This window comes from Geotrypetes seraphini, chromosome 18 (assembly GCF_902459505.1).
Source record: "Geotrypetes seraphini chromosome 18, aGeoSer1.1, whole genome shotgun sequence".
In the NCBI taxonomy this organism is placed as follows: domain Eukaryota; kingdom Metazoa; phylum Chordata; class Amphibia; order Gymnophiona; family Dermophiidae; genus Geotrypetes; species Geotrypetes seraphini.
This window is the reverse complement of record NC_047101.1, coordinates 17,353,652-17,371,319: the sequence shown is the minus strand read 5'-3', so window position 1 is coordinate 17,371,319 and position 17,668 is coordinate 17,353,652. Positions and strand designations below refer to the sequence as shown.

Genomic DNA, 17,668 nt, shown 5'->3' with positions numbered 1-17,668 from the left:
TTTTTTTAATACTCCCAGGTCAATGCGATTACTATGACTGATGGAAATCTCAAAATCCATAAGCCGCAGCCGCCTTCAATGTTTGGATGGCATGGTGTAGGTCAGTGGTTCCCAACCCTGTCCTGGAGGAACACCAGGCCAATCGGGTTTTCAGGCTAGCCCTAATGAATATGCATGAAGCAAATTTGCATGCCTATCACTTCCATCATATGCAAATCTCTCTCATGCATATTCATTAGGGCTAGCCTGAAAACTCGACTGTCCTGGTGGTCCTCCAGGACAGGGTTGAGAACCACTGGTCTAGAGCAGTGGTTCCCAACCCTGTCCTGGAGGAACACCAGGCCAATCGGGTTTTCAGGCTAGCCCTAATGAATATGCATGAAGCAAATTTGTATGCCTATCACTTCCATCATATGCAAATCTCTCTCATGCATATTCATTAGGGCTAGCCTGAAAACTCGACTATCCTGGTGGTTCTCCAGGACAGGGTTGAGAACCACTGGTCTAGAGCAGTGGTTCCCAACCCTGTCCTGGAGGAACACCAGGCCAATCGGGTTTTCAGGCTAGCCCTAATGAATATGCATGAAGCAAATTTGCATGCCTATCACTTCCATCATATGCAAATCTCTCTCATGCATATTCATTAGGGCTAGCCTGAAAACCCGATTGGCCTGGTGTTCCTCCAGGACAGGGTTGGGAATCACTGGTGTGGGTGTTAACCCCCCCCTAATGAGATCATAAAAGAGTTGTGCTGCTTGCAAGTTTTCCGTGTGCATGCAGTGCATATGAAGGAAGGTAGAGCAATGTAACAAGCTCTTAGTGATGGTATTAGTGAGTGAGTGGCATACACTGATGGAGGAAGAGAGTCTGTATGCTGGTTGGAAATACCCCTTTCTTCCAAAAATTGTATTCAGATTATGCCACTGTTCTGAATATGACAAGCTCTGGAATCCACATTTAGACTGCCCAGGCCCAGCCTCATGAAAGTACAAAATAATGTGTGTGTGTGTGTGATGTAGCAGAGGCTTCCCTTTCTCTCCCTTCCCCCCCCTCTCCTTTCCCGGTTAAAAGTGACAGACCTGATCTAACCTAAGGTCTGTCCTGCATTTCTGATGGCAGGTAAGGTGACTAGAAGACCGCAGTTTTGCATTGTGGAGTTCTGCATTGTTTACAGAAACATCAGACTCTAAGCTACTGATCCCTGATTGTTATGGTTAAATATTGAAAAGCTTTATAAATGTGTTGGGCTTTTTCTTCCCCCTTTAACTTGTAAAATTGTAGCAGTTAGATATATTCTTTTAGCACAGCCAATGCAAACATATCAATCAGCTGATAGAGACAAGGAAAAAAGAGACTTTGCTTATGATCTTGCTTATTATATTATGGTAGCTTCCAAGCCTGTAAATGTTTATTGAACATAGCTGTATGGGGGGATTCTTCACTAGTATTTGAGTGACCAGAGAGGAAGTTGCATTTAGCCGCTTTGTTTTTAAATGTATATCTGATCTTTATTTAAATCTGATATGTGCCTTGAGGGTCTTGTTGGAATGGTGACTTTGTGTTTAGGAGATAACAGCAGAAAAGAGACTGGTTGGCTCAGTTATTCTTGTTCACGCTGTGAAAATGTATCCCATTCCCGACCATAGAACCTTGACCACCTGGATCCTATGATGATTGTTACTAGAGAATGACACGGTGACAAAATTCATCACCGTTTCCGTCCCTGCGGATAACCGCGGGAAATAATCACTTGCCATTTTTTTGTGTCTATTTCAACCTCAGTCCTTCTACACCAGCATTCTTCAGAGCAAAGCTTGCGGGTCAGTGGTTGTGGCCATTCATACTCTGATTCTTATGTGAGCCAAGGATAATGAAGCCATTGTGACATCACTGATGTGATTGGCTCTTAGGCACTGGTGGAATGAGGGATTATGACATCACAATATCTGCTCTGGATACCAGAGACTGTCATTCTGTAGTGTCTGTTTCAACCTCGGTCCTTCTACACCAGCATTCTTCAAAGCAAAGCTTGAGGGTCAGTGGTTGTGGCCATTCATACTCTGATTCTTCCCTCTCTCCTTAAAGAATGACATGAAGATGGTTTCCCGCGGTTATCCGTGGGGACGGGAACGGTGATGAATTTTGTCACCGTGTCATTCTCCAATTGTTACATAACCTGAATGCTGGGTTACCAATAGAATGACATGATTTCCTGTGGGGGTTTTCTTCTGTATATTAAGTCTTCTGTTCTCCTTCTGACACTTGATAACCATGCATATGAAAGAAAGAAGGAAGGAAATTAATAAATCAAACCACCACCTTTACAGATTCACTGGGAACTTAGTTCGTAAATGACAAGCTCGTGATGAGCCGTCATCCCTAGCTGGCAACACTGGCTTCCTTGTAACTATATAGACCTGAGATGCAAATCTGTTTCATGCATATTTAGTGTGGATTTCTTGAAAACTGTACTGGCTGGGTGTGTCTCAAGACTGGGTTGAAAACCACTGCTATAAACACTTAAAAAAAATATATTTTATTTCTAATGTGAGAATATAGTAAATATTTCAGTGAGGCATCCCTAAATTATTTTTTTTTATGGAGGTCAGTGCCTTCAGAAAGGCTGCAGACTTGGAAAAATAAACCGTTCCAAAATATCCTTCAAGGTCATATTATTTTGGCGGTGTAAGGTGGATAGGCTCAGAGAGGCAAGAGCTTGTTCCTTCATTACTGTGCTATTCTTCTGCCAGTGCCGCTGCTCACATGGCAATATTTTTGGAAGATGCAAGCATACCTGCTCGTGATTTTATCGCCTTTGTGTTTATCTGTCATCAGTACCATTGGCTTCACTTCGCCAGGATTAGTCTGACTTAAGAAAGCACTAAGCCCATTTATAAATTTCAGAGTACACTTCTCCCTCCGTATTCGCGGTTTTAGCATTTGCGGTTTCGATTTTTCACGGTTTTTAGCTTGCTGGCTCCTCCCCCCCCCCCCCCCAAGTTACGTCAGTTTGCATAGAGAAAATCACTGATTCCCAGCACTTTCTTCACCGTGTTTAGCCTCTCCTTTAGGAACAGGCCAGGTCTTCCACTATGTTATTCGCGGTTTCACCAAATTCACAATGGTTTTTAATGGAAAACAGCGAATAACATATGAAAAGGTTATTGTTCTATTAATCCCCTATCACAGCGAATACGGAGGTAGAAATGTATGCGAGTTGTTAACTACGTAACTCCGAAATCCAACGGGTGACGCAAAAATTGCATGAAATATTTTATAAAGTTGCTGGCGTGGACGCACTGAAACAGCAGAGTCAGGAAGGAGATGTATTCTCGCCCCTTTGCACCCTCACCTTCCCCCTACCTTCTTCCATCTTCTTAAGGCTGGAGAAACTGGGGCTCTTTTCTCTGGAAAAATGGAGACTTAGAGGGGACATGATAGAAACTTACAAGATCATAAAGGGTATAGAGAAGGTGGAGAGGGGCAGATTCTTCAGACTGGCGGGGGAAACAAAAACAAGAGGGCAAGCAAGAAAACTGAAGGGAGACAGATTCAGAACAAATGCTAGGAAGTTCTTCTTCAGCCAGCGGGTGGTGGATACCTGGAATGCGCTTCCGGGGGAGGTGGTAGAGCAGAGTACGATTTTGGGTTTCAAAAAGGGGTTGGACATGTTCCTAAAGGAAAAGGGGATTGAGGGGTATAGCTAGAGGGGTACTATATAGGATAAAATGTCTTAAGTGAAAGAACATTACAGGTCAAGGACCTGGGGGGCTGCTGCGAGTGCAGACTGCTGAGCACGATGGACTATGGTCTGACTTGGCAGAGGCGATGCTTATGTTCTTATGTACCTTTCTCTGTATGCTGACTGGATCCTCCATCCCTTCCATGGGAAGCTGTCTCCTGTTGTGCTGGCAGGGTTTGGATTTCCACCTGCGCATTGCTCGCTGCTCACTCCTTTCCCACTGCTGTCGGACATCTTGTGTCGCTGAAGTTTGCTTGTTGGCCTGTGTCTCTCTGCAGTCCCCTGGAACTGTGTTTACTTCCAGCTAATTTGAAAGCAGGGCTGTGAATCTGGCACTTCAAGCCTTCATTCGCTGTCCCCTAGGGACTTTCTCTATTTTGTTTCCTCACCTAACATTTAGGGCTCCTTTTACTAAGGTGTTCTAGGGCTTTCACGCATGGAATAGCGCGCACTAGACCTTAACATCAGCATTGAGCTGGCGTTATTTCTAGAAGCATAGCGTGCGATAATTTCCTGCTTGCACTAAAAAAAAAAACTAATGCACCTTAGTTAAAGGAGCCCTTAGTACCTAGTCTAGTTATTGCACTGAGAGTTCGCATCTGAGTATTATTTTTCAGGGCTCCTTCTCGAATCATGAGTAGAGGTCTGCACGGGAATGGGGATTGCGGGAATCCCCCCTAATCCACGGGACTCCCACGGGGACCCCGCTCTAGCCAACGGGACTCCCACGGGGATGGAAGGCTTTGGAAGGAGGGTTCGTCCATATAATATAATGGACACGTCAGCCTTAGTAAAAGAGGGGGTTTATAAGTTAATTACCTGAACAGGAAAAAAAAGGGTTCCACCAAAGAGATTCCACAAGGAAAACAGCAGCGCAAACAAAAAAGAAACTGTGGAATTGATGATCCTGTCAGAAGTAATTGCTGCTTTTTATGGGGACGGGCGGGGATGGAGGTAATTTCTTGCGGGGATAGGTGGAGACGGAGAGGATCCTGGCAGGGATGGAGAGGATGGGTGGGATTTCTGTCCCCGCGCAACTCTCTAATCATGAGGCCTAAATTTAGCCATCTGTACCCTCCTACCTACTCTTCTCAGTGTCCCCCCCCACCCTACCCCAGCTGTGAATAGCACCCCTGGCTGACTTGGGAACCAGAAGACCCAACTTGGTGATCAGACTAAGGATCTTGTGTGTGGTAACACACGGCACTTGCCATCTGGCCTGTGTTCTGTTTATATATCTCCTGTTGGTCTGGATTTAAATTTTATTCTAAGATTACAGAATCTCTTCTGCATTTATTTTTTATTTTTTGCTAGATAGATGAAAAACGATTCTACAAAACAAGTCTTGCAATAAAAATGAACTGAGAGAGACAGTTCCTGTCTTTTAATATATATATAATTTAAGTTCTCAAAAAGAGAGTTACAGCTGGGTTGAAATTAATGATACGTGTTGCTTTTCAAAATCCTGAAAAAGTTTTGAGTGTGTGTTTCTATGCTTTATTCAGTCTGTTTCTTGTTTGATCTTTTTTTTTTCTGATTTTCCTGACTTACCTGTCAGAGCTAGAAGTTATTGCCTTTTCTAGCATTCCTGTGTGGCTTTCCATCACTTGAACTGTATTTTTCCTTAGCACTTTCCTTTATAGCAGGGGTGTCCAACCCTTTGGCTTCCCTGGGCCGCATTGTCTGAAAAAAATGTGTTTGGGGCCGCAGCCGGCAAGACGGTAAACACCCAGGGGCAGCAGAGGAAAACACTGCATCGCCCTCAACCAGGGCCACACAAAATACTTCACTGGGCCGCATGTGGCCCTCGGGCCGCAGGTTGGACACCCCTGCTTTATAGTTTTGCAGAGCACCTTGACCCCTGAAGCAGACAACCCGATGTCGTTTTTTTTTCCATTTTAAATTTTGAGTGCTTTGGAAATAAAACTTTTGATTTATTCACACTTGGCTGCTGGAAGTCCTTTGGTCCACCTCTACCTCTTCTTTCCATGATCTTTTTAACCACACATTATACAATGTAGATGTAAGGTTGGAGCAGGCTGACTTGCTACATGCTGCTTCTAGCACTTGCAGAGTTTCACATATTAACTTTGTGGTTTGGATGGAACTAACCTTTTTGTCTCGGCGGCTGGCAAGTACAGAAGAGAAGTAGAAGAAATAAAGGTTTACTACAAACAAAAAAAAAAAACAACCAACAACTATAAAGACATAGTAAAAGTTAAACTTGTAATTTTTTTGATTATCTTTTCTGGAAGATAAAATACCCTTCCTCAGCTTGTATCAGAATGTCCAAATGACCACTCGTCTGACCCAGCAGCGGCAATTCTTATGTTCTTATGTCCATGCAATGGCAGCAGTTAGCTTCTCCAAGGCCAAGAAAATTCAAGACCCAAAAGTCATTGGGAAAGGTCATGGCCACAGTGTTTTGGTATCAGGAAGGTGTTGTAATGACTGATTATTTTCCAAGGGGCCAAATAGTTAATGCAGAATACTACTGTAACTTGCTGTTCTGAGTAAAGGAGGCAATGAAAGGCAAAAGAAGAGGGAAGCTGCAGAAAGTTCTCTTTTTGCAAGACAATGCACCTGCTTACAAGGCTAGCAAAACGATGGATGTTTTCACACAGTTGGAGGTTTTAGTGTGTAGACTATCCACCCTACTCACCAGATGTTGCTCCATCTGCCTATTTTCTGTTTTCAAAGCTTAAAAAGAGTTTGAAAAGGTGACAATTTTCAAGTGATTCGGAGGTGATGGTAGTGGAGCAGTTTTTTTGGGGGGAAGGGTTACATATGACGTGGCAAGTGTGTTGAACTTAGGGGTGAATATGTGGAATAAGTTTCATGACTCCATGTCATTCCCTTCTTGGTTGGGCTGAGAACGTGTTGGTACCGTTTTATTGGACTTTTTTTCTTTTAAACATATTAGCCTAGGCCAGGAGTTGGCAACCTGTGACTCTTCTCCCATGTATAGACAGGCCCACCAGACCTACTGAAGTACCTGGTGGTTCAGCAGGGGTCTCTGTGGCAGGAGTGCGGCCATCTCGCTCCTGCCTCCTCGCAGCTGCCTTCAAAAATGGCTGCTACGATATCTTGCGGCAACTCGCAGTACTACAGGAAATGCCGCGAGCAGCTACAAAAGGTCGCAGCAGCCATTTTAGAGAGCAAGAGGAAGGAGCAAGAATTCCATGCTCCTGCCACAAAGATCCTCACTGGACCACCAGGTACCCCGGGGTGGCCTGCCTATCCATGGTGGAGTGGAGGGGATGGGGGCATTGTGGGGTTGAGTTGCCATGAGAGGGCCATGGATCCAGTACCTAAGTAGGCCCTTGGGGGGGGGGAGAGAGAATAATAGGGTTGGGAGGGAGATCAAAGGGTTGGGGCCTGGAGAGAGGAGAGAGCTTTGGCCATGGGATCGGGGAGGGAATGGAAAGATGAGAGGTACAGAGACCTGCAAGTGATTAAAGGGGAGAAAGAGGGGAAAAAGCTAGACCTTGGTGAGGGAAGAGAGACTGAGAGACCTAGAATATATCAAACCTCCTTCTCTCCCCATTGCGGCTCTTTGTAAATCTTGGATCAAACATTTAGGATAAAATGGCTCTTTTCTTTAAAAAGGTTGCTGACCCCTGGTCTAGGCTAACCTGGTAACTTACAATATCCAAAGGTTGGTCAGTAACAGAAGTTATTTCACAAGGGGGGGGAGGAAATAGTTGTAAGTGGACCCTCCTGCATCGTAGAATTTATTGCTGAAGGGGGGAAATCCTGCTGTTTCCTTGCTGTGTGAGAATTGTGGCGAGATCTAACACAAGACACACGCAACTAGCAGCTGAGATAATAACTAAGTGGGCCCCTTGAATAAAAAAGGTATTAATAAAGCTTTTTGAATGTTAGGTTTGAGAAGAGGAGGACAAAGAGTTAAAGTCTAGTTCATGAAATACTTTTCTTTATCACAGGCACTTACCAGCAGCATTTCCTGTCTTGGAGATAAAGCACTTTGCATAATATTTCACACTCATCTCCTGTTTACGTGCAGCTTGTGTGCATTTGGCATGAAGAAGGTTTGAGAATTAACTGTTGAGGCTTTTTAAGGTTTCCTCCCCATTTCTGCCATTTGGTGATTTAAGACACTGAAGGGCTGAAGCAGAAAGGCTTGAGATAGAACCCTGCGCAGGTGTCTGACTGCTCTGCTTCTACCATGAATGCAGTAAGCTTAATTGTATGCAAATTTTATGCACAGAAATCCCCCTGCAAATGTGTGTGTGTGTTGGGGGGGGGGGGAGCATGCTGGATGCATGCACACAGAGTTTCACAGTATATGCAGCAGCTTGTGCGCCTGTCCAAACCAAATCCAAAAAGTGTCGGCATGCATTAGCGGTGGTTCTCCTGCACTTATGAGCCTTCCAGAAATTTGGGAATTCGTGAGAGGCTCATATTTAGGCACAAAAGAATAAGCGTCAACATGTGCTTTCACGCTTGTTCAGACGTGCGCTTGTGTAAGTACCGTCGGACTTTACAATGTTCATAGGCTTAACAGTATCTATGACTTTTAAGATAGAATAGGGGAGGTTCCAGTTTTGCATACAGATCCGCTATGCCTATGTACTGGAATTTCTGTGCACAAATATTGGTGTTCTAAAAACTTTGTGTGAGAAATCATTTTTTTTTTTGTTGTTGTAGTCTTGGGCCCAATCCTATTCAACATCTTTATAAGGGACTTGGCAGAAGGGCTTCGAGGTAAAATAACATTATTCGCCGATGACGCCAAACTAAGTAATGTAGTGGGCAAATGCACAACAGACGAAGATTCAATGCCCGACAACATGATGCACGACCTACTCCTACTGGAGCGATGGTCTAGGACATGGCAACTCAACTTCAATGCCAAAAAATGCAAAGTTATGCACCTGGGCAGCCAAAATCCATGCAAGTCTTATACCCTTAATGGCGAGATCCTAGCAAAAACGGTAGCAGAACGAGACTTGGGGGTAATCGTCAGTGAGGACATGAAGTCTGCCAATCAAGTGGAGCAGGCTTCGTCCAAGGCAAGACAAATCATGGGCTGCATACGAAGGGGTTTCGTCAGTCGTAAAGCGAAAGTCATTATGCCATTGTATAGATCCATGGTGAGGCCCCACCTGGAATACTGTGTGCAATTCTGGAGGCCGCATTATCGCAAGGATGTGCTGAGACTGGAGTTGGTGCAGAGAATGGCCACCCGGATGGTCTCGGGACTCAAGGATCTTCCATACGAAGAACGGCTTGACAAATTCCAGCTATACTCGCTCGAGGAGCGCAGAGAGAGGGGGGACATGATCGAGACGTTCAAGTATCTTACGGGCTGCATCGAGGCGTAGGAAGATATCTTCTTTTTCAAGGGTCCCACGACAACAAGAGGGCATCCGTGGAAAATCAGGGGCGGGAAACTACGAGGTGACACCAGGAAATTCTTTTTCACTGAAAGAGTGGTTGATCGCTGGAATAGTCTTCCACTGCAGGTGATTGAGGCCAGCAGCGTGCCTGATTTTAAGGCCAAATGGGATCGTCACATGGGATCTATTCACAGGGCAAAGGTAGGGGAGGGACCTTATCTCCCGTGTATTTCTATGTTTCTAGATGTGCGATGACGCTTTCATTTTGCTAAGACATTTGCACAGTATTAGTGACCCTCCACGTAGAACCTTGTGTGCAGGAATCTGGTATACTAGCTTGCAGGTTCTGTGCGCTTCAAATTGCATATGTTTAGCTTACAGCATTGGTGTGCAAAGCATTCACACTTCATCGGTGTTAGAATCCGCGTGCTCAGCCATCAGCGCACAGCTTTAGCATGCGACTTTCTGCATTGGCTTGCCAGCGAGTGAGATTGAAGGTCAACGAGTGAACCTTTTCCAGTAGTTTCAGGATACACCTATACCCCTCTTACCCTCCCCCCAAGAACTACCTTCTCTTTAGACTAGAGGATGGAATTGATTGAAGGCGAGTTTAGCATCTCCCTCTTGACCTTTTGTAACCCACTAACCCTTCCCATAACAAATGTCATTACTTTTGACCATGTTTACTTACTCCTTTATGACCATCACTCGCCTACATCTTACTTTCTTTACGAGGTTCCCGCTACGCATCTAGGCTGTGTTGTGCACAACACGAGTATTTATTACTTCACATCACCTGGTTTTATCGGGGGAGTTTGTGGTGGTTTTGACCCCCCCCTTACTCGGCTATAATAATAGGGTATTCTGTATTTTTAGAGAGAAGGTTGTTAATGTAAGAAAATTAATGTGTGCTGAAATCTCTAGGACGCCATTTAAATGTAGATGTCATGGGCTTTTTCAGTACAGTATTTCCTGAATGAAATTAGATTGGGTGTTGCGAGACTGAAGAAAGCTGCTGTTTCCCATAGAAGTTGTTGGTACTTGTGAAAGATTTCACAGAACTAAGGAGGCTCTGAAAATAGCTGCCTCAGGAGAAGCAGACACATAGGCTGTAGACTGAGAAGAGGGTCTGCAGACGAATGTTTAGAAAGAGGAAGAGGGCGGAGGAGGATGCCAGGTCAAGGCTGCTAGACTCGTACAGATTTTGCTGTTCGCTGGACTTCTTGTGAGAATCAAGTCAGCAGTCCGTAGAGTAATCTCAGCTTGGTTTATGGTGGGGCTTTTGACTGCAGTTGAACAGGAAGGGTGTTTATTAGCTTATGAGCCAGGAGCGATGAACAACTTCAATTTGTTGTAAGTATGTAGGACACGTCCTTGCTCTATTTCTCATTCGTAAATGCAGGCAGATTTCCCGGATCGAGGAAGGTTGTGGTTCATGGCTTGTGGGCTGTGTCAAACCCAGAGACCCAGGGTTAAATCTCGCGTTGAAAGGGGGAACTATCCTAGTGCAATAGAAATAAAATGTTAAGCTAGGTCATCTGCCTTGTTTAGCTTAAGTAGCTTTAAGCTGGAGTCTCTAGACTTCTAAGGTGCCTTTGACAGGAAATGCCCTAAGACACACCGTGTTAACAAAATAGCTTTTGGTGGTCTGGACATTTTGCATCTCAAATATTATCCTAAGTATAAAATAAAATTTTCATCTTTTCTCCACTAATTATTTTCAGCAGTCTTCATCTTATGTGAAGTAGCACTTGGAGATTTGTGTGTCCAGAATAATAATAATAATAATAACAGCTTATATACCGCAATAGCGTGATGTTCTATGCGGTTTACAAAGATTAAGCAAAGGTACAAATTGATTGACTTTAAGAGGGGAGGAGAGAGTGATCAATAGAACAAGTTAATTGCTATAGAGGGGAGAGAGAAGAGGGTTCATAGACAACGGCTTGAAAGACAAAAGCGCGCGCCGACAATTGAGCGCAGCGTGCGCTGCCACGCCGCTCTAAATTACAGTTTTTAGGGGCTCCGACGGGGGGTTTTGTTGGGGAACCCTCCCAGTTTACTTAATAGACATCGCGCCGGCGTTATGGGGGGTTTGGGGGGTTGTAACCCTCCACATTTTACTGTAAACTGAACTTTTTCCCTAAAAACAGGGAAAAAGTGAAGTTTTCAATAAAATGTGGGGGGTTACAACCCCCCACACACCTCACAACGCCCCCACAACGTGGCGCAATGTCTATTAAGTAAATTGGGGGGGTTCCCCCCCCCACACACCCCCGTCGGAGCACTAAAAACAGTAATTTAGAGCGGTGCGGCGGCGCTCGCTGCGCTCAATTGTCTGGGCGCGCCTTTGTCCCGGCGCGCTTTTGACCTGACACCGAGAAGAGAGGATCAGTTGTCTAGATACTTTAGGAACAGGTGTGTTTTCAGACGTTTCCTAAATTCCTCATAAGTAGTGGCTGAAAGCAATTGTTCTAGGTCTTTACCCCATGATGCTGCTTGGTGCGAGAGAAGACGTTCATGGTGCTTTTTCAGTTTACAACCTCTCACTGGGGGGGAAACGAAGTTGGAATGTGAGCTTCTCTTGTGTCTGTTGGCTGAGAAGATGAAAAGGTCAGTTATATATTTAGGGGCAAGTCCGTGTAGTGCTTTGAAGCAGGCAAATTGAAACTTTCCGTTCGCCTCCATGGGCAGCCAATGCAGCTGCCGGTAGTAGGTTGTCACGTGGTCAAACGTCCTCAGCCCAAAGATCAGTATGACCGCTGCATTTTGCATCAATTGTAAACGCTGCATGTTCTTTTGGGAAATTGCTAAATAGGCGATGTTACGGTAGTCAAGTAGACTCAGTACGAGGGATTGGACTAGGGTTCTGAATGCCGCTGTATCGAAATAAGCTTTAATGGATCTGAGTTTCCAGAGAGTGAAAAATCCCTTTCTGATCAAGGAGTCCACCTGGTCTCTCATGGTTAGGCACTGATCCAAAGTTACACCTAGTTTCTTTATGGTAGGTTGGATAGGGTAATTAAGATTATTGATACATAGTGGTGATTTGGTGTCAAGCGGATGTGGCGAAGCAACAAAGAAAGTTGTCTTTTCTGAATTAAGTTTGAGCCTAAAGGTTGTGCAGATTTGGAAGAAAGATAGAATGTGGGCCTGGTAGCTACCGTTATTTTATTTATTTATTAGTACTTATTAGCTGTCTTTTAAAAAAATAAATAAATAAATTCACCCAAGGCAGTGTACAACAAGAAGAATTTGGACATAGGAAATAGATAATTAATCAGAAAAAATATTCAGATGACAGATACCACATAGTATGCTATTACAGCGTCAACACATCTTAAAAGACAGCAGAAGGTTTGAAAATGACCTTGATGAGCTAAGAGCGAGTGTTTGTGTCTTTCAACTCTTATTCTGCGGCTAGACTGATTAGTGGGATATTGAGAGCATCTCGTATTAATCCTGTATTAAAAAGACTACACTGGTTGCCGATTGAACAGAGCAGCGTTTCTCAACTCTGTCCTGGAGGACCACCAGCCAGTCGGGCTTTTGGGAAAACCCTAGTGAATATGCATGAGAGAGAGTTGCATATAATGGAGGTGACGGGCATGCAAATCTGCTCCATGCATATTCATTAGGGTTATCCCGAAAACCTGACTGGCTGGTGGTTGGGAACCACTGGAACAGAGGATTCAATTTAAAGTACTATCTCCGGTGCATCAAACTAGAGAGTTGCGCGGGGACAGAAATCCCACCCGTCCCCGCCAGGATCCTCTCCGTCCCCACCCGTCCCCGCCAGGATCCTCTCCGTCCACACCCGTCCCCGCCAGAATCCTCTCCATCCACACCCGTCCCTGCCAGGATCCTCTCCGTCCCCACCTGTCCCTGCCAGGATCCTCTCCGTCCTCACCCATCCCCATAAGGAATTGCCTCCATCCCCGCCCGTCCCCATAAAAAGCAGCAATTACTTCTGACGGGATCATCAATTCCACAGTTTCTTTTGTGTTTCTGCTGCTGTTTTCCTTGTGGAATCTCTTTGGTGGAACCCTTTTTTTGTTTTCTGTTCAGGTAATTAACTTATAAACCCCCTCTTTTACTAAGGCTGACGTGTCCATTATATTATACGGACGAACCCTGCTTCCAAAGCCTTCCATCCCCGTGGGAGTCCCGTTGGCTAGAGGGGGGTCCCCGTGGGAGTACTGTGGGTTAAGGGGGAATCCCCGTTCCCGTGCAGACCTCTATATCAAACTTTATATTGGAAGGTATCTTGTTGGTTTCAAGGTCAATGGGAGATATCTAAACCTGGTAGAGACTTACGATCAGCTGGTAGTCTGAAATTAGCATGTCAGTCCCCTATGAGTGCTCCTTTTACAAAGGTGTGTTAGGGCCTTAACCACTAGCCGCTACCACCTCCTCTTGAGCAGTTTTTCGGGTAGCGCGCGCTAATCCGGTGCGTGCGCTAAAAACGCTACCGCACCTTTGTAAAAGGAGCCCTGTGTGTCAACAGAAAAGAGCATGTTTACGATTGCAGGGATGTCCCTATGGAATAAGTTATCTAGCTAAATAAGGTTATGTGTTGAGCATTTGGCCTTTAAGAAATTGCTTAAGACGAAGTTATTTGTTAACGCTTATTTCTGACATGGTTTAATAGTTATTATTCTGAAACTTTTTTATTGACTATTGCCATAGAGTTCTATTGATATCGCTATGGGCGACATCTGATGTTACAGCTTTATGTACGTTGATATTGAGGTTTTGTTTACTGAGTTTTGGGCGGTCTAAAAAAAATTTTAAATAAATAAATTATCAAAGTTTTCATTCCTTTTATTGCTTATTTTCTGTGTGTCACTTGCACACGGAGCTTGAGCACTGGAAATACCGCTTCTGCCCTGTGGTCATTTTTTTTCCTCTTATCTCTTCCATAATTACTAATGCTGGCTTGTACAACGCTGCGGTAGAGGTTTCTACTGCGGGCCGGCGAGGTAAATGCTCCGACGCTCACAGAATTCCTGTGAATGTCGGAGCATTTACCTTGCCGGCCCGCAGTAGAAACCCCTACTGCAGCGTGGTACAAGCCAGTTCTCTTCACCTTGGAGAGGGTGAACAATCTCTCTTTCTCTACTCTCAATATCTTGAACGTTTCGATCATGTCCCCTCTCAGTCTTCTCTTTTCAAGGGAGAAGTGGCCCAGTTTCTCTAGCCCCTCGTTGTACGGCAACTCTCTCAGTCCCTTAATCATTTTTGTCACTCTTCTCTGGACCCTTTCGAGTAGTACTATGTCCTTTTTCATGTAGGGCGACCAGTGTTGGAAGCAGTATTCCAAGTGGGGGCGTACCATGGCCCGGTATAACGGCATGATAACCTTTTCAGATCTGTTTTGTGATCCCCCCTCTTAATCATTCCTAGCATTCTGTTTGCCCTTTTTGCTGCCGCCCCGCATTGCGTGGATGGTTTCATTGACTTGTCTACAAGTCTCTTTCCTGGGGGCTCTCTCGGAGTATAGCACCGGACATCCTGTATTCGTGCATATGATTTTTTTTTTTACCGACATACATCACCTTGCACTTATCCACGTTGAACCCCATTTGCCATTTCGCGGCCCATTCCTCCAGCGTTTTTATGTCTCTTTGTAGGTCTTCGCAATCCTTCTGTGTCCTTACTACTCTGAATAACTTTGTATCGTCCGCAAATTTAATCATCTTGCTCGTCGTGCCAGGGTAATCTAAGGAAATGCTTTTTTTTACAGGATTGTACAACTTTCCAGCAATTTAAGAAACATTTGAAAACATATTTATTTATGCAAGGGTTGGCAATGGTGGAAAGATGCTGCTCTTTTTTATGTTATAATCTGTTTATTGAAAATTAAAATGCAGCACAGATCTCCCCCCTCCCTCCTTACCCACCCACCCAATACATAACACCAAACAATAAAAGAATGAATGGAACCTAGAGCAGCAGTACTACATATTCAAAAGACAACTCTGCCCCCTTGGAGGTCAAAGTGTCCCAAAATGCAGCTGCTCTTTTTATTATTTTTATGTCTTGTTTATTTTATTATGTATGATATTTTTGTGAACCTCTTAGTTGTAAGCGGGTTATCATTAAATATATTTTATTGAGCAAATACAATCAAAATCAAGAACAAAGAACAACAAGGTAGCTCAAAATTGTATACAAAAACCATCAAACCCACCCTACCCCAAAAAATAAATAATTTTCTTCTTTTGAGATACTCGATTATTTGTCATATCATCCCTATCCCTCTTCTCTTGGGGAGTCTTCTGAGGCCTTTACTTCTCCAGTATGTGCTGTAGTGATTTTGTATACTAGAATGTGAAAACCGTTTAATGCTTTCTCTCCTATTGCAGCTTCCAAAGTGTGTCAGATATAAGGAAGATCGTAGACCATGACGACTCACGTGACGCTCGAAGATGCCCTGTCCAATGTGGATTTGTTGGAGGAGCTGCCGCTGCCTGACCAACAGCCATGCATCGAGCCCCCGCCATCCTCCATCATGTACCAGGTATGGAAGACACTAAGGGGTCCTTTTACTGAGACATTTCCTTAAAGGACTCCTAAACTTTAGAAAGGCTATAAAAACCTACCTCTTTGCCTAGCCAGTCTCAAACTATCCCTACCCTGTCTCTCCGTATTGCCTCAGCTGAACTCTCCGGGGACTAAGATCAGACGCTGAAAAGATGCTGATCTTTATTTGTGTATAAACAGTGCCCGCGCATTGAACAGCAGGGTGACCAAATTCATACGTCACGCTCATGCTAGACTTGATAATTATTTGTAGAACATATGAGGTCAGATTATATCATGTATCCCCTTATTATACACCTTACCTGTACCGCACACTTTATTCTAAAGGAGTGTTCGTCAACCTTTTTACACCTATGGACCGGCAGAAATAAAAGAATTATTTTGTGGACCGGCATCAGTCCGCAGACCGTCGGTTAAAGAACAACGGGCTAAGTCGTGGGCCAGACCCTGCCCCCATAGTCCTAATTGTAACACTATTTTTTCCATTCATTTTTCAAATATACATACAATATAATCTTATTAACAACGCATCGATCGCACCGTGGACCGGCAGTTGAAGAACACAGTTTTGGGCCTGATGCACATGCCGACCCTGTGGACCGGCAGGAAATTTCTGTGGACCGCCACCGGTCCATGGACCGGTGGTTGAAGAACACTGTTCTAAAGTGTCCCAATTCAAGACTCCTCTATAACTATGCAATGTTTAGAGGATTTCTTTATCCAGTCTTGTAATTTCATAAATTAAGACGTCTAGTCAATACCCCTCGCAGTATCAGATAGTAACCTTAAGTAACGATTTATTATAATAGTATGAATGCAAATTGTACTATAACCGGTTCTGAGCTCTTTGGGGAGGATGAGATGTAAAACCGAATAAATAAACGTGTTAATGATTAGCACAGGTTAAATGCCACGCAGCCCGTTGTATACCTACAGGCTGCGTTGCATTTAATGCACACTAATTTGTTAATATGTGCTAAATGCATTAATGCACCATAGTAAAAGGGCCCCTAAGAAAGTCCTTAAGATACCTTACTGGTTCTCCCTGTTGCAGTTATAAGCCATTAAAGGAGACCCCATAGACATCGTATACCTAGATTTCCAAAAAGCCTTTGACAAGGTGCCTCACGAGCGTCTACTCCGGAAACTGAAGAACCATGGGGTGGACGGAGATGTGCATAGATGGATCAGAAACTGGTTGGCGGGTAGGAAACAGAGGGTAGGGGTGAAGGGCCACTACTCGGACTGGAAGAGGGTCACAAGTGGTGTTCCGCAGGGCTCGGTGCTCGGGCCACTACTATTTAATATATTCATAAATGATCTAGAAATAGGGACGACGTGTGAGATAATAAAATTTGCAGACGACACCAAACTATTCAGTGGAGCTCGGACTAAAGAGGACTGCAAAGAATTACAAAGGGACCTGAATAAACTAGGGGAATGGGCGACGAGATGGCAGATGAAGTTCAACGTTGAGAAATGTAAAGTACTGCATGTGGGAAGCAGAAACCTGAGGTACAACTATACGATGGGAGGGATGTTATTGAATGAGAGTACCCAGGAAAGGGACTTAGGGGTAATGGTGGACATGACAATGAAGCCGACGGCACAGTGCGCAGCGGCCGCTAAGAGAGCGAATAGAATGCTGGGTATAATCAAGAAGGGTATTACAACCAGGACGAGAGAAGTTATTCTGCCGTTGTATCGGGCGATGGTGCGCCCGCATCTGGAATACTGCGTCCAATATTGGTCGCCGTACCTTAAGAAGGATATGGCGATACTCGAGAGGGTTCAGAGGAGAGCGACACGTCTGATAAAAGGGATGGAAAACCTTCCATATGCTGAGAGATTGGAGAAACTGGGTCTCTTTTCCCTGGAGAAGAGGAGACTTAGAGGGGATATGATAGAGACTTATAAGATCATGAAGGGCATAGAGAGAGTAGAGAGGGACAGATTCTTCACACTTTCAAAAAATAAAAGAACAAGAGGGCATCTGGAAAAGTTGAAAGGGGACAGA

General features: G+C 44.4%; 1 protein-coding gene across 2 annotated transcripts in view; it reads left to right on the top strand.

Annotated features, from left to right (window-relative positions):
* CYFIP2 (cytoplasmic FMR1 interacting protein 2) overlaps window positions 1–17,668 on the top strand; it is a 111,439-nt gene that overhangs the window by 1,738 nt on the left and 92,033 nt on the right. For both annotated transcript variants that reach the window (XM_033927184.1, XM_033927185.1), the window contains exon 2: window positions 15,474–15,628. In XM_033927184.1, the coding sequence (XP_033783075.1) occupies window positions 15,512–15,628 (117 nt within the window). In that variant the 5' untranslated portion in view covers window positions 15,474–15,511. The remainder of the gene's footprint in view (window positions 1–15,473; window positions 15,629–17,668) is intronic.